This window comes from Papio anubis, chromosome 18 (assembly GCF_008728515.1).
Source record: "Papio anubis isolate 15944 chromosome 18, Panubis1.0, whole genome shotgun sequence".
NCBI lineage: Eukaryota > Metazoa > Chordata > Mammalia > Primates > Cercopithecidae > Papio > Papio anubis.
The window spans coordinates 70,347,094-70,363,717 of NC_044993.1; the positions used below are offsets into that span (position 1 = coordinate 70,347,094).

A 16,624-nucleotide genomic window follows, 5' to 3' on the forward strand; every position below is an offset into this window, starting at 1 on the left:
AGGCCTGGTCTCAGACAACCCCCAAGTCCACTACTGTCCTTCGCGTCAGGGCCAGCCTGGAGTGCCAGGAGGCCATGGGCATCAGAGGGTTTGCGCCCAGCTGGTTGAGGGACATTGAGCCCATGGGCCTGGAGCAAATGGTGACCTGCCCCGTCCCTTCCAGGAGGACATAGCAAAGCTGCTGCGCTACGAGTCCTCAGCACTGCCCGCCGGGCAGTTAACCAGCCTCTCAGAATACGCCAGTCGCATGCAGGCCGGCACCCGCAACATCTACTACCTGTGCGCCCCCAACCGGCACCTGGCAGAGCACTCGCCCTACTATGAGGCCATGAAGAAGAAAGACACAGAGGTGGGTGAGCGGTGGGTGGGGCAGGCTCCTGGGGCTGCAGCCGGGGGAGGGTCTTGACCTTCTCAGCTCTCTGCTGGGTGAACCTGCCCAAGATGCAGGGTGGGGCTGCACAGTGAGTCAGGGTCACGGACACAGAGGCTGGACTGACTGTGATGGTTGTGTGTGTCACTTGGAGGTCACATGTGCGTTCTTTTGTTTGTTTGTTTTTGAGACAGTCTTTGCTCTGTCGCCCAGGCTAGAATGCAGTGGCGTGATCTCGGCTCACTGCATTCTCCACCTCCCAGGTTCAAGCCATTCTCCTGCCTCAGCCTCCCGAGTAGCTGGGATTACAGGCGCCCGCCACCACGCCCAGCAAATTTTGGTATTTTTAGTAGAGACAGGGTTTCACCATGTTGGTCTCGAACTCCTGATCTTGTGATCTGCCCGCTTTGGCCTCCCAAAGTGCTAGGATTATAGGCATGAGCCACTGCACTCATCCACATGTGGATTTCTTTATGCGTGGAGTGCTTCTGCCTTGAAGGCAGATGAGAGCCTTCCTCAGACCCAGGTGTGGCAGTAACTGTCACGTAGGCCTGAGATCCCCACCTGCCCCAGTGTTCCCCAGTGTGGCCCACTTGGCTCCCTCAGCCCTCCTCCTTTCTTCTGTGGTGGGTGGAGGCCCCCAGGCCTGACCGAGCTGCTCTTCACCACCTGCAGGTTCTCTTCTGCTATGAGCAGTTCGATGAGCTCACCCTGCTGCACCTTCGTGAGTTTGACAAGAAGCAGCTGATCTCCGTGGAGACGGACATCGTCGTGGATCACTACAAGGAGGAGAAGTTTGAGGACGGGTCCCCAGGTCGGCATCCCCTGCTTTCTAGGCATGGGGCCAGTGCCTACTCCCTGCACGCCTCTGCTGTCATGCAGTGAGGGCTTCCCTTGGGTTTTCCTCAGTTGACCTGGGCTCAGCCACCTCCGAGAAGAGCCTTGTGGGAGCACCCTGGTGACTGGGGGAGGAGGTGCCTTCTGGTTTAGATACCAAGGATCTGTCCAGCGTTCCTACCATGGTGGCTTCTGGAGCTGGCCCAGCTTCTTGAGAGGCTGTGTGTTGTCTTTTTAAAGCCCTAACCAAGTTGTATGGGCCTCAGGCAACCTGAAGCATCCTTTGAGGTTTTACTTTGAGATGAAAAGCATCTTGCTAGCTTCTATCTCCATCCTGGCGGGAGAGGAGGTGGGAGCTAGCAGGATGCCGCATGGCCCCCACGGAAGCCGGGGAGTGGGGGTGCAGGCCTGAGCTCACTCTCGCCTGCTCCTCCGCAGCTGCCGAGCGCCTGTCAGAGGAGGAGACGGAGGAGCTCATGGCCTGGATGAGAAACGTGCTGGGGTCGCGTGTCACCAACGTGAAGGTGAGGCTTTCCCGGGGATGGATGACCACTTAGCCACTGTGGCCCTCAGTGTGCCTAACAGGCTGGCCAGCTGGTGGCTCCTAGAACCTGGCCTGGTGGGTGTCCTTCCAGCAGCAGCAGAAGCCCATGGTGTCACCTGGAGACCCTGTGGGTCGCTGGTGGGCACGTGTCGCCCGGGAGTGCCGCTGAGGCAGGAGGGCAGTGTCTTCCTCCCGGCCCTGCTCCCGAGCAGCTGCGAACTGAAAACGGAAAAACCCGCAGCCCCGGTGGACTGTCTCGGTCGCAACCCTGCAGGAGCTGAGGACGTGGGGGTTCCGAAGAAGGGACATGCTACCCCAGCCCTCAGCAGCTCACTTCTCCCTTGGGTTCTTAGGGGGTTTTGGGTGGGCTTCAGAGAGCTAAGACCCGCCCCCGCCCCCACCGAATCAGTCTAGCTTGGAGCAAGAAATGAGTGTCCCATGCATGGTCACTTGGAGGAGGGGCCTCGTGCAGGGTGGGCTGGCGTGGACCAGAGGATGGATTTGGGCAGCTCCTGGAGGCAGCAGCAGGGGACCAGGGTGGTGGAGCCCCTAAGGCACAGTATCTGTGTGGGGCATCAGCTCAGGGCCCACAGGTTAGTGGGTCATGGGGAGGGAGTAGCACTGGTCCAGGAGAGTCCTTGAGATCCTGCCTGCTACCTCGTAGTCTGGGTGACCTTCACCCCTGGTTAAGATGCTGCCAGTCCCCAGCCCTCTCACATTGGGAACCTTTATCACCCTCAACCCCTGGCTTTGCTCACAGGTGACCCTCCGACTGGACACCCACCCTGCCATGGTCACCGTGCTGGAGATGGGGGCTGCCCGCCACTTCCTGCGCATGCAGCAGCTGGCCAAGACCCAGGAGGAGCGTGCACAGCTCCTGCAGCCCACGCTGGAGATCAACCCCAGGTGAGGCCACACTCCTGGCCCTTCCAGCCTGCGGGATCCCCCAGAATCCTGTGTGTGGTGTTCTTCTGTTGTGGAATGTGACACCGAAGAGAAGTGCGTGAGGCCTGTGGACATGTGGGTAACTCTGAGGAGCTGTATTCAGTTTAGGCTGCACCCATGTGAAACGGAACCTGGCCGGCCAGCTGCATCCCAACTTGTGACCATGTCCTTGTTTTGGTCTATGGCTTTGCCACCTGTGCATGTCCTGAACATGCTCAGTTTTGCCTGTTTTGAGCTTTGTACGTGGATCTTGGTGGATCTTGGTGTTTGCTGAAGTCTCACATTGCTCACTTGGCATGAGGGTTGCCTACGCAGAGGGGCTGCCACAAGTTCATTTTCGTAGCCGAATAGTATCCGCTGCAGAAACCCACCTCGGTGCAGCAGACTCCTCCGTTCTGCTCTGCTGGGCCTCGGGTGGTTCTTGGTCAGAAGTGGTGGAGAACCAGGCTGCTCTGAATATTCTTGTCCGCGTGTCTGGGGCTTGTGTGGGTTTCTCTGTGGCCCCGGTGGTGGGAGCTGCTTCCAGGGTGGACCGAGAACCCCCAGCCCTGACAGTGGCTAAGCGTGTAAGATTTCCCTCCTTTCTTCCCGCTATTCTTTATATGCCCTTTATCTGTTGTAAATGTCTTTTCACCTGCCTTTAGGTATCTTTTGATGAGTAGGTATTCTTAATAGAACATTTATGTTTTCATTAGATGCTTTTTTGGGATCTTAAGAAATCTTTACAGAGTCATGAATTCATTGTTCCTATGTTTCTTTCTTTTGAGACAAGGTCTGTGCTGCCCAGGCTGGAGTGCAGTGATGTGTGCAGCCTCAAACTCCTGGGCTCAAATGATTCTCTTGCCTTAGCCTCTTGAGTAGCTGAGACAGTGTGAACCATCATTCCTAATTCTTAAAAAAAATTTTTGTGGAAATGGAATCTCATTATGTTGCCCAGACTGGTCTCAAACTGGCCACATGTGATCCACCGTGCTGGGATTATAGGTGTGAGCCACTGCATCTGGCCTGTTGGGGTTTGATTGAGATTGTTTTGATTCCCTAAATGAGTTTTCAGGAGAATTGACACTGTTACAGTATCACTTATTTGCACCGATGAATGTGATATTTTTATTTAGGTCTTCAACATCCTTTGGTACCTTACATTCTCTGTAGAGTTCTGGTACTATTTTTAAAGAATTATTCTTTGATGTGTCTTACTGGGTATTTTAAAATTTCATTTTCTAACTTGTTATAGATGAAGTTTCTTTTCTGGGGGAAATTTTGTATACAGCAATTTTTTAAAAAATGAAGTTACATAAACAAGTTACCAAAAATGTTAGAAAACAACAGAAAGGAAATCAAAATCCATAGCCTTATCACTCCCCACAATGTAGCCTAAGTCGTATTTTAATTTCTGAGACAGGGTCTCACTCTGTCCCCCAGGTTGGAGTGCAGTGGGGCGATCTCAGCTCACTGCAACCTCTACCTCCTGGGCTCACGCGGTCCACCTGCCTTGGCCTCCCGAAGTGCTGGGATTACAAGTGTGGGCCACCATCCCCAGCCAGGGTTTGTTTTGTTCTTTAGTACATGTCTAGTTTTTTGTTTTTTGTTTTTTGTCATTTTAGAACTTTACCTTTAAAAATTATACTGGCGGTGAGGGAGATGCATTGTCCTGGCCGTGGCACTGCTGGGGGAAAAGCTGACTTGGCTTATGGCTGTCAGTGCCAAGTAAGCACCTTCCCACAGCAGCGCCAGTTTGCAGAATGCCTGCGCCTCTGCTGGAGCAGCTCAGTGAGGCAGACACCATGTCACTTTAACTAGTTTTGGTGCCAAACTAGTTTTTTAAGATAGCTGCAGAAGTGCTCGTTTCTGTCTATTGCCAAAGGACTTCACTTTTGGAGACAGGGTCTTGCTCTGTCACCTAGGGTGGAGTGCACCAGTGGCGCCATCAGCTCACTGCAGCCTCGGCCTCCCAAAGTGCTGGGATTACAGGTGAGAGCCACTGTGCCCAGCCAGGTTTACTTTTATTTGTTTTAAAATTTGGTGTTCTGTCCACATAGTTCAGAATTCAAAACTGTTTACGGGGGAAAATTTCCTCCTACCTGTGTCCCCAGTGCAGCCAGCATTAGGGCTTTTGTATTTCTGCAGAGATGATGTGCTCTTGTGGGCAGCTGCACCCTTGGATTTCCTGGGGGTAACCTGCTGTGCAGTGGGTCCTTGCCTTGCTTTTCTCCCGTAGGGTAACTAGGTGATCTCCGCATTAGCATATTAAGAATGTCCTTTTTTCCAGCTACATAGACTAGAAATGTGAGGATGTGCATTTAAAGTGTTTCCTGGTTTAGGCCGGGTGCGGTGTCTCACACCTGTAATCCCAATATTTTGGGAGGCTTAGGCGGGTGGATCCCTTGAGGTCAGGAGTTCGAGACCCTGGTCAACATGGCGAAACCCCGTCTCTACTAAAAATACAAAAACTAGCTGGGGGTGGTGGTGGGTGCCCGTAATCCCAGTTAATTGGGAGGCTGAGGCAGGAGAATCTCCTGAACCTGGGAGGCTGCAGTGAGCCAAGATCATGCAATTTCACTCTAGCCTGGGTGAAGGAGTGAGAGTCCATCTCAAAAAAGAAGTATTTAAAGGGCTACAGTTAGGAAGTAGAATAGCTGAGTCTCAGCACATCCACATGTGGTTTTCCTGACTTCAGTTGTCCTCTGGAGAGGTTGTACAAATGTATAGTTCCCCAGAGCCCTTGGTTTTATCAGACTTCTCCTAAGTGAAAAATTATAATTTTCATGTTAAATACTACATGATGCTTTTTTGGCTTTTGGGTTTCCCCTTCTGAGATTATGAAGCATTTCTTCCCTAGAATTGTGCTTTTCATCTTTGATCCCTCTGGAATTTACTCTGGTCTAAATGGTTTTCTGCATGGCTCCCAGTTATCCCAGTGCTGCCGGACGGAGTGATCTGTCTCCTCCCTCTTCTGTGAAATACTGTCCTCATCAGACCAGTGTCCACCCTCGTTACATGGAGTTGTTCGCCTTCCCCCTTTCCAGAGCTAAACTGTTTTATTTACTAGAGCCCTATAATATGTTTCAACATGTGGGACTTCCTCCCTTCTCTTTTATAATTTATGTAGGAACCAAGGCATGTCTTCACATAAGCTCCTTTTGTCCCTTTAGTGTATTTTGATCTTGGAACTTGGCTACCTTACAGCATTTTCTAATACTGACACTCCTGCTTCGCTTGGGTTTTCTGGGTATATAATCATATCATCTATATACCTTTAAAAAACTAAATATTCTGATAATCCCAAAACATGAAGGGAGGGTTGCGGTACGTGGTCCTGAGCTGCTTTTTCTGGTGGGTTCTGTGTTGCAGGCATGTGCTCATCAAGAAGCTGAATCAGTTGCGGGCAAGCGAGCCTGGCCTGGCCCAGCTGCTGGTGGATCAGGTGAGTGCAGCAGCTCAGGATGACTGCACAGATCCGGGCTACCAGCCCTGAGAGCCTACCTTCAGGCTGGAACAGCAGTTTCCTCCAAAATCCTGCCTTTTTTTTTTTTTGAGATGGAGTCTCGCTGTGTTGCCAGGCTGGAGTGCAGTGGCGCGATCTTGGCTCACTACAATCTCCGCCTCCCAGGTTCAAGCAATTCCCCTGCCTCAGCCTCCCAAGTAGCTGGGATTATAGGTGCATGCCACCATGCCTGGCTAATTGTTTTGTATTTTAGTAGAGACGGGGTTTCACCACGTTGTCTCCTGACCTCATGAGCCACCGTGCCCAGCCAAATTCTGCTTTAAAAAGGGAAAAATGGCTGGGTGTGGTGGCTCACGCCTTCTCTTGCCTTTCAGATATACGAGAACGCCATGATTGCCGCTGGGCTTGTTGACGACCCTAGGGCCATGGTGGGCCGTTTGAATGAGCTGCTTGTCAAGGCCCTGGAGCGACACTGACAGCCGGGGGCCAGAAGGACTGACACCACAGATGACAGCCCCGCCGCCTTGAGCTTTATTTACCTAAATTAAAAGGTATTTCTTAACCTGAGTGTTGGGCTGTTTGTCTGGCTCCTGCGGCAGGATGGGTCCTCTCTTCCTGTAGTTCAGCTGGCGTGGGGAAGGCTGCTCACTTCAGCATCACCTCCACTGGATAGTGGTCACTGATGGCTTGGGCCTGCAGGCAAGTGGGCACAGGGTCTGGGCTGAGCCTAAGTTCCTGTGTCCCATCCCCATGTGACTGTGCAAGGGAGGACACGTACCAGTTGGTCACTCAGGCCATAGGCAGCCTGGAAGTTAAAGGGAAGAGCCGAGTCGGGAACAACGGCGTCCTGGAGCAGCGTCCCTGCAACCACGATCCTGATGGGTGTTGGGAAGAGAGAGCAGGTTCCCCTGTCACCCATGGGCCTGGCTCAGGGCTCACAGGAACTAAACTAAGAGCCCTGGGACCTGACAGTGCAGGTCTGTGGGTGCCCAAAACTGCACACCCTGGCCTGTGCCCCTCAAAGTGGAAACCCCGTGACAGCCTAATGTGTCTGCCTCTCCTCTTATCCCCAAATGTGCTTTTCCTAAAAAACTAAAAATCGTGGCTCTTGTTATTCCGTTTCCTGAGTGCATCAACTGAAGTTCAGTTGGGTGAGTGTCCAAAGGCCTCGAGATTTCTGAAGCCGGACGTATGAGTCACGGCTGCTCTTTGCCCTAAGCGCGATACCCTGCTCACCTGTCGTAGGCGCAGTGCGTCGATGTAGCTGTGGTGTCAGCGGTGTCAGGGATCAGCCACTGGAAGGTGGGGCTCATCCGCAGGCGGATGGATGACCACTGGGAGGGTCTCACATAGCTGCAGCCCGCATTGAAGTCGCCCATCAACATGACGTCCTACCAGGAAACGTTGCCTGTGGGCCCAGGGACAAGCGGAGGCCGCTGGTGCCCACTGCCCCGGGAGGGTCTCACCTCCAAGCCCCATTTCTCTTGGACATCCAGGTAGACGTCATAGAGAGCATCGATCTCAGCTACTGCATCCTCCGGGGCCGCATGCAGGGGAACAATGGCAAACTCCCTGACCTCTGTGCAGCGGCCACTCCCTGGGGGCAGGTTCAGTCACCATGTCAGTTGGAACTGTGAATCATGACAGTCCCCCTGGGGGGTCATGTTCCAAATGAATGGAAAACCCAAGCCCCAGGGACTGGGAGGGCAGTGTGTGACACACGCATTCCAGGTTCCCTAGGAGGGGGTGGAAGCCGTAAGCACCAAGCTGTGCCCCACCCTGGCCCAGGCAGCACCCAGTGTGGCAGCACCCACCTGTGAATGGGCAGGAGAACCTGACGATGGCTGGCTCTCGGCTGAAGGTGTCGTTCCCACAGGGCTCGCAGCCGTCATCGTAGTAGTAGCTGTCCACCACAGACACCTGGTCAGGCCTGCGGGAAGGCCGGGCAGGAGGAGGTGACCCCAGGCTGGAAGCTGCCCCACTCCTGCTTCCCAGGAGGCAGGCGTTGCGTCACAGACAGGAGGGTGGGCGGGCAGGCCGCCACCTGCTCACCCCATGGGTCCGGGACCTCAGGAGGGTGTTTTGACTCCACCCTGGACCTGCCCTGCAGCCTCAGGTTCTTGCCCCATAGGACAAACTCCTTCCCTGCTCTGCTGGGGCCCTCCCAGGTGAAGGAGGAGCTTCCTGGCTTTCTGGACCACCCACCTGTACACGAACAGGTAGCGCTCCTTATAGCTGTTCCGTCCCAGTGGCTCACTGACCACATAGTGATAGGTGTCTGGTGCATCCCTGGATTGAGGAAACAAAAGGTCCCAGTGGGCAGGGGGCTTAGGGGACACCTCTGGCTGCCAACAGCAAGGCTGTGCCCAGGTCCCCACCCTTGGGGCCCAAGTGAAGTGAGACTGTGCCCTGGATGAGATGTCACCTCCCTAGGACCCTGCCACCGTCACCCACTGATTGAGGTTGTCCAGCAGCTTCCCCACGGCAGTCAGGTGGCTGTCTCTGACCTCCTGGACCAGGGCGATGTCGTAGCGGCTCAGGATCTGGGGGCAGGGCCACAGTGGTGCTGAGCAGGACTGGTGCCACCTAGGGACCCCACACTGCCACAAAGGGAGCCACAGTTGATGCTTGTGGCATTGCTCGGTTTAGCTGCAGCCTCATGTTTCTGCCTGGGCTCCTGCTGCCAGCCAGGGACAGCACAGCAGGGACGAGGACCTTGGTCCGCAGCTAAGAGCCTGTTCCGCCGGGCTGGGGGCAGAGGCGCTCAGTACCCCACAGCCGACACTCTGTGGCCCCACAGGGCTGGCACCGCCCACCAGCCCCAGACTCCAGAGCCCCTCTGCTTCTGGGGAGAGGCCGCCCTGGCCTCACCTGCACAATGTAGCTGACGAGGGTGGCATTGGACATCTTGGTCTCCCCAAATGTCTGGATGTTGAAGGCTGCGATCTTCAGGGACACGGCCCCCTGCAGTAGGGCCAACAGTGCCAACAGAGCCCCCAGCAGTCTCATGCCCCTCATCCTGGGAGAGCACAGGGCGCAGAGACATAACAGAAGTGAGACGTCATCCCTGCCACAGCACTCCAGCCTCCAGGGGCCCAGCTGGCAGGGGCTGGTGCAGCTGAAGGTCGGGGGACGTGGGCAGGGGAAACCCCCGCAAGCCTTTCCTACAACGTCCAGAAACCCAAACAGCTGGCACCACGTGGAGGACCCCGAGTCACTCTCCCATCCACCAGAAAACCCGCCCGGGAGGGACGCTGGAGCCTCCTCCTCACTCTCCGCTGCAGGACAAGACGCTAAGCCTCCCTCCCTGCTCCGAACTGGCCAGTCACCCGGAGGCACTCCACCTGGTACTCACCTGAGATGATGGGGATGTCCTCAGAGATGATGAGAAGGCTATCAAGAATCTGGAATATCCTTTGATGTCAATTTTCTCCTTTTGCTGCTTTAAGAAAAAAAGTCGTTTATGAAGAGAGGTCTCTGAAGAAGCACTTCAAGGCCCTGGCAGTGCTGCTGGGTTCCAGATCCTGCACAGGCAGTGTGCGTCCGGGAGTTTTAAAGCTTCAGGCAGCTGTGACCTTCCCTGGGGCAAATGTCACCTGAGGGTGCAGAAAACAATGGCTCTGTGTGGCTTTCCGCATAGGTGGGTTGCTGGCATGTGTTTATTTCTGCAAGCACAGGTTTCTTGCTGCTATAAAAACTGCATCTGATAATCATGTTTGTACTTGGTTTTAAAATATCTGATAAGGCCAAAGGTTCCTGTCCTGTGTCCCTTGCACGTGCAGTGGCCCCCATTTTCCAGGATAGGGCAGGGATGGGCCAGGTATGTGCAGGAGGGTGGGGCTGGGCTCCAGTCTTCCTGTCTCTTGTCTGGGGGCCCCCAAGGACACCTTGGACTAAGAGGCCAAAGCCACATCCAAGGTTGCAAATGGAGCCCCCTGGTGGCTGAACAGCCATGACTGCTCTGTGGCCCAGGACACGCCTGCCTTCCGGATTCATCGCCATCAGGTACAGGCAACCCCGCAGGAGGCTGAGGAGCTTGGAACAAGCAGCGGCGGGGGCCTGCAGCACCAGCGCCATGGGGCTAGGACAGGTGGGGGCTGCAAGGCCCACCCCAATTGCCAGCCAGGCAGTGGGGAGCCTTCTTGAAGTGGACAATAGGCTGTGTGTTTGGGCCCAGGGGATACTGAGTGACCAGATCACAAGGGCAGGGCAGCAGCTAAAGGCCAGGCCTCAGGTCTAGTCATTTCTTGTTTTTGTTTTGGGTTTTTGTTGTTTTTGAGACAGGGTCTTGCACTGTGTTGCCAAGGCTGGAGTGCAGTGGCACAATCGTGGCTCATTATAGCCTTGACCTCCAGGGCTCAGATAATCCTCCCTCCTCAGCCTCCTGAGTAGCTAAGACTATGGGTGTGCCACTGTGCCTGGCTAATTTTTAAATTTTTTTGGTAGAGTCTTGCTGTGTTGTCCAGACTGGTCTTGAATTCCTGGCTTCAAGCAATCCTCCCACGTAGCTGGGACTATAGGTGCATGCCACCAAGCCCAGCTATTGGTTTTTTTTTGTTTTTTTTTTTTTAGGCAGAGTTTTGAGGCGAAGTGTTGCCCAGGCTGGAGTGCGGTGACGCTATCTGGCTCACTGCAACCTCTGCCTCCCGGGTTCAAGCGATTCTCCTACCTCAATCTCCTGGGTAGCTGGGATTACAGGCACACACCACCACACCTGGCTAATTTTTGAATTTTTAGTAGAGACGGGGGTTTCACCATATTGGTCACACTGGCCTCAAACTCATGACCTTGTGATCCGCCTGCCTCGGCCTCCCAAAGTGCTGGGATTACAGGCTTGAGCCACCGCGCCCGGCCCACCCAGCCTATTTTTTAAAGTTTCTCGTAGAGACAAGGTCTCCAACTCCTGAGCTCAAGCAATCTTCCCGCAATGCTGGGATTACAAGTGTGAGCCACTGCACCCGGCCAGGTCCACTCATTTCTTGGAATCTTTTTGATTTTCCATTTGTATTTATCTCCTGAGGCTGCTGTAACTACCACAAGTTTGGTTGCTTAAAATAATAGAAATGGATCCTCTCACAGTTCTGGAGACTGGACGTCTGCAGTCAGGGTGTCAGCAGGACCCTGCAGGGACGCTCCTTGCCCTCCAGTTTCTGCAGGCTGCCAGCAATCCTTGGCCTTCCTTGGCTGTGGCTGCATCACCCCAGTTGCTGCCTTGTCTTCTGATGTGTGTGCCTGCATTTGGGGTCCTCCCAGAGAGCAGGGATGATGTCCTTATCTCACCAGCCTTTACTCACATCTGCATCCTTTTTTGCCACAAAAATCAACATTCAGAGGTTCCAGGGCGAGGGCACAGCTATCTTTTGAGCCACCCCTGGGTCTTGCCCGCTTGGAAGGGGTGTGCTAGCCCCCCAAGGACAGCCCTGCACATAGTATCTGTGGTCTTCCTGGGGGAGGAGGGCCTGGAGGGCTTGGCAGAAGTCCAGGCGAGATTCAGGTATGAGAACTGCAGGAAATGAATACAAATGGGGTCTGCAGGAAGCCTCAAGGGCCAGAGTCAGCAGGGGCCAAGGTCAAAGGTCAGGAAGGTGCTAGGTCTGGCCAGCTGGCCATGAAGCAGAAGGTGGGCCCAGTGGGGACTAGAAATAGGAAAGTAAACCACCCTCACCAAGACTGGCGCCCCATTCCATAAAGACACGCCGACAGACACCTCTGGCTGGCAGCACCAGTGCACTCATCTGTCCCTCCTATTGAGACGGCATCTACCAGATGGAAACACCGCCACTCCTCAGGCTGCCAGAGGCCCCGTTGCAGGCTTTTCCAAAGGTTTCAGCGATGGTTCTTCCCTGTTTTCAATCTCTGAGTCTAGGACAGCCTCCAGCTGTCAAAATCCAGTCCCCAAGCAAGGCCACCAGAGGATTTGGTGTAGGAATTAGTCCTCTGCCTTTGGTGTTTGCCTTTCCTGGACACACATCTCACAGCGACCCATCACGGGGAAGGGAGTAAGGCTAGAGGGCGGCCACTGTCCTCCACCAAGAAGCTGCCTGGTGCAGCTTCCAGCGGGGCACAGGGACACCAATTATAGCTCACAGAGCAAGCGCCCAGCCCCCCACATGCACTCAGCATGTGGGACAAGGGTTCCCCTCTGGTCTGTCATCCCCTCCTGGCTCTTGACCAAATGCTGCCCCATCTGCTTTCAGGTGCTCCCAGGCAGTACCCCTGCCTCCTCTACCTGCCAGAAGGCAGGCTGGAACTTGGGCCTCGCTGTACAAATGGCGAGCACTGCCTGCCATGTGGCTGCCCTCAGGATGGGCTTTGGTGACGGCAGCATAGCCCTGGAGGAGCCTGGTCTGACGTGGGGCCTGTCTGGGATCACTGCTGGGCCTTCAACCATCTGGAGCCTCCATGTCTTCCTCTGTCAGATGGAGTGACGTTATTCCCAGAAGAATCATGTCACCTCCTCAGAAGCCATCCTGCCCCTGCGGCCTGTGGAGTCTCCAGCACTCTCACTTCTCCCTTGTGGATCTCTTTTCTGTCTGTCAGTCAATGCTGCCATGTAACAGCCACCGGAACACTCAGTGTGTACACACGCATTTCTCTCACGCTGGCAGGTCAGCTGGGATGGCTCTGCTGCCTGGGCCTCGTCCTGGGACTGAGCTGGAGGGACTGCAGCTCCCTGGGCACCCTCTTCCCACAGCATGGAAGGTGGAGGCTCCCAGAGCACATGCAGGACACGCGCCGCCCTAAGGCTGAGGTGGACCCGGCTGCTGTCGCTTCTGCCCACATTCCATGGGCGCTGTCGAGCTGCAGGTCCAAGCCCCACATCGGGAGTGAGTGGGGTACACTCTCCCCATGCTGGGCCCCACTCTGGAGACAGGCCTGGGGAATGCCCAAGGAGGAAGCCCAGCCTCTCTGGGATCTTCACATCCACAGAGAATGGGTGCTGTCAGCCAAGGGCGACGACGAGAAAAGCTGACCGCCTTCTCAGATCAGGATGAGCTGTTTTCACATCAACCCCGAGGATCTGCAGCCTTCTCAGGTTAAATGAAACCTGTCCCAGACACAGGAAAGGAAAAGAGCACATAACAACAGTTATCTTGACATCTAAGCCAGGTCACATGCTCAGATTTGGCTGAAATTACAGGATAAAGGAAAAAATCCTACAGGCACCATGGCTGGAAACAAATGGCCTCAAAGGAATACCCGTGGCGGTGGCTTTGTGCAACCACAGCCGGTGCTGTGTGACCCGGCGACGTGCAGGCCAGGGAGGGTACCTTTCTACCGATCAAGAGCGAAAGAGGGAAGGACGGAGAGCTGTGGTTTCCAGTCTACATGGAGGCACCCCCGTGAACTCACAGGGCACCATCAGATCATCCTTAATGTTGAAGGAAGCAGTGATGCTCTGCTCTGCTCAGGGCCGTTCATGTCTCAACGTTAACATTACCTTGCTTTGTAGGGTGTCTTCCCTCTCTCTGCCAGGCTGGGTTGTGGCAGTTACTGAACAAGCAATTACTGTGAAGGTCGACGTGGAAAAACAATGAGGGTGGCAATGAGGGTGGCGGTGTTCTATCAGATTCCAAGTTGAAGAGGTGCTCGACAGGCACACACATCCCATGACTAAACAAGATGAACATTTTTCCTTATGTATTACTTTTCTAGACATCCACTATAAGCCAGGACACAAATACTTATTAGTTGGGTTTACTTATTTAATAAACGGAACTGTGAGGGATTTTTCTTTTTTTTTTTTTAAATGACCATATAATCTGGACTTACTAACTTTAGGTCACAATAAGTTAAAAGCTAGAAAAGGGTCTCATATTACAGGAATTCAAAAATTGACCATATAATAAATGATGAAGAAAACTGACAATAGAACAGGACAATGTTCGAATAGCTCAATGGGGCCAAAAGATCAGCGTATATCCTGCATCATCTTTCATGCAATGTCTCAGCTTTTTTCCCCCAAACATAAAGGCAGATTAATACAAATTAGCCTTATTTAGAATATTCATTTACGTTTCCTTCTGATATTGATATCTGAATGGAAAATGTTTGAATAACTCATGGTTTCTACTGAAGTTTAAGAGTCCACCAGATGATGCTCGGATTTACACGATGCTAGAATAAGACACTACTGGGTGATGATTGCAAAGTATGAGCTGCAGATAAAATCTAAAAGGACATACATAATAACAAATATGTTATAATTTAAAAGACATATAGTAAATATAAATGAATTAACTCACACAACCTACTTACAAACAAAACTAGAATAAACACAATTTGTAGGAACCAACTCCAGTTGATTTTACCACTTAACAGTAGCAAGTTCTCAGGTGGGTCGTTTTATTTAAGGATGACTTGAAATTTTACAAGGCCACCTTAGCTCCCACATACGAAAACTATTGAAGAATTTTTTCTTATCAACTGGAAGTTGGGGAAAACACACTGAGATATACAATGATATAGCTTCTCACACACTTGAAGGCCCATATCATGCCTAAATTTCTACTGATTTAACTTAAGAAGCTCCTTGCCCTGAGAGATTCTTTATCCCACAACACTTTACTCAGACGTGGCAGAGAGTCCCAGGACACTACCCAGGCCACAAGATAAAAATCACAACCTGTCTCCTATCTGGCACCACTGTCAGGGATTTCTTTTGGCCGACTATTAAAATAATTACTGAACCTTAATCAAGAGTGCTCTGAACTGACAAAGTGTGAAGCTCTGATCTGATCTAATGGGTATGCCCGAGTTAGATTTCCTACTTTACCGAATATAACTTCTTTCCTAGCCTTCATCATTCACCACTGCTTCAACATTCTGTCACAAAGAAATTCTCAGTTCTACAAACTGCTACTGAAAAGAATAATTGCAAAGGATTAAACATACCACCGTGTTTCAATACATAAGTTCATGTTGGCATAAAGCCACCTTAGGGGGACGCTAGGAAGTCAACTTCTTATTCTGCAAAAAGGCAAAGTCAAAGGATCAAGGCGGTATTCTGCCTTTCCCATGAAAGAGGGCTGCCCAGTAACCCATAGTTCAAGAAGGCTCTCTTTAGATAGGTGGATTCCAGCTAATACACGAAGAAGGAATGCTAGACTTGAACGTCACCATTTTGCAGTCTCTAATCTTAGCCCTGATGTAGTGGCTGCTAACATCACAAAAGACAGCCTCTGTCCCTTCTAATCCAAGACCACACACAGCAGCACTTAGCTGAGTTCTTGCCAAAACAATCTTGAATCTGATCAAACCTCTAGATCTAAATGACAACTTAAAGCAAATACAAGGACAGAGGCTCATGTTCAACAGTACCATGGGGACACGGTACGACTCAGACTGGGAAATCGTAGATGGCAAAGGACAGGCTCCTCATAGATTTCTTTTTTTTTTTTTTTTTTTTTGAGACGGAGTCTCGCTCTGTCGCCCAGGCTGGAGTGCAGTGGCCGGATCTCAGCTCACTACAAGCTCCGCCTCCCGGGTTCACGCCATTCTCCTGCCTCAGCCTCCAGAGTAGCTGGGACTACAGGCGCCCGCCACCTCGCCCGGCTAGTTTTTTGTATTTTATAGTAGAGACGGGGTTTCACCGTGTTAGCCAGGATGGTCTCGATCTCCTGACCTCGTGATCCGCCCGTCTCGGCCTCCCAAAGTGCTGGGATTACAGGCTTGAGCCACCGCGCCCGGCCTATAGATTTCAAAATGAAAAGAAAGAGAGGCAGAACTCACAGATTAAAAAAAGTTCACATTTTGAGATGGATGATAAATGATAGTAAAACCTGAGATATATCAATAAATGTATGGACCTTAGATCCTATAAAACATCCAATCTTTTATTCATGCAAACAGATATTTGTGTAACAAATCATGTAAGAGGCAATCAGGGAAAGCAGAACACTGACCCGTAACTGGGAAGTATTAATAGTAAACTCTTAAGTTTGTAATAGCTCTGATTGGTGTTTATGTTTTGTTTTTAAATAAATTATTTTAGGAACAGGGTCTCACTACATTGTCTAGGCTGGGATGTAGTGGCTTTTCTTTTTTCTTTTTTTGAAACGGAGTCTTGCTCTGTCCCCCAGGCTGGAGTGCAGTGGTGCAATCTCGGCTCTGCACTGTAGCCTGCCTCTGGGGTTTGATTCACACCATTCTCCTGCCTCAGTCTCCCGAGTAGCTGGGACTACAGGCACCCGCCACCACGCCCGGCTAATTTTTTGTATTTTTAGTAGAGATGGGGTTTCACCGTGTTAGCCAGGATGGTCTCAATCTCCTGACCTCGTGATCTGCCCGTGTTGGCCTCCCAAAGTGCTGGGATTACAGGCGTGAGCCACCGCGCCCAGCCTTTCCAGTGGCTTTTCACAGGCACGATCGTAGTGCACTGCAGCCTGGGCTGAAGGGATCCTCCTGCCTGAGCCTCCTGGCATGTGCCACCACACCTGGTTTTGTTTTGTTTCTTTTGAGACAGGTTCTTGCTCTATTGCCC

The 16,624-nt window shown here is 52.4% G+C and overlaps 2 protein-coding genes across 13 annotated transcripts in view; one reads left to right on the forward strand and one right to left on the reverse strand.

Annotated features, from left to right (window-relative positions):
- The window catches only part of TRAP1 (TNF receptor associated protein 1), a 70,070-nt gene extending 63,362 nt beyond the window's left edge, over positions 1-6,708 (forward strand). Inside the window, exons 13-18 of the mRNA XM_003916454.5 lie at positions 164-349; positions 1,046-1,184; positions 1,646-1,731; positions 2,512-2,657; positions 6,048-6,120; positions 6,516-6,708. Coding sequence (XP_003916503.2) covers positions 164-349; positions 1,046-1,184; positions 1,646-1,731; positions 2,512-2,657; positions 6,048-6,120; positions 6,516-6,617 — 732 coding nt within the window. The 3' untranslated portion in view covers positions 6,618-6,708. The remainder of the gene's footprint in view (positions 1-163; positions 350-1,045; positions 1,185-1,645; positions 1,732-2,511; positions 2,658-6,047; positions 6,121-6,515) is intronic.
- The window catches only part of DNASE1 (deoxyribonuclease 1), a 48,149-nt gene that overhangs the window by 823 nt on the left and 30,702 nt on the right, over positions 1-16,624 (reverse strand). For 6 of the 12 annotated variants that reach the window (XM_017953144.3, XM_017953138.3, XM_017953139.3 and 3 more), the window contains 10 exons: positions 11,219-13,189; positions 9,497-9,737; positions 9,013-9,160; positions 8,596-8,741; positions 8,347-8,430; positions 7,956-8,071; positions 7,608-7,738; positions 7,378-7,532; positions 6,920-7,016; positions 6,650-6,834 (listed from right to left, as the gene is read on the reverse strand). In XM_017953144.3, the coding sequence (XP_017808633.1) occupies positions 6,787-6,834; positions 6,920-7,016; positions 7,378-7,532; positions 7,608-7,738; positions 7,956-8,071; positions 8,347-8,430; positions 8,596-8,741; positions 9,013-9,159 (924 nt within the window). In that variant the 5' untranslated portion in view covers position 9,160; positions 9,497-9,737; positions 11,219-13,189 and the 3' untranslated portion in view covers positions 6,650-6,786. Of the gene's footprint in view, positions 1-6,649; positions 6,835-6,919; positions 7,017-7,377; positions 7,533-7,607; positions 7,739-7,955; positions 8,072-8,346; positions 8,431-8,595; positions 8,742-9,012; positions 9,161-9,496; positions 9,738-11,218; positions 13,190-16,624 lie in introns of those variants that run through there. The other 6 variants (XR_001898014.3, XR_001898012.3, XM_009195866.4 and 3 more) reach the window with 6 other exon arrangements.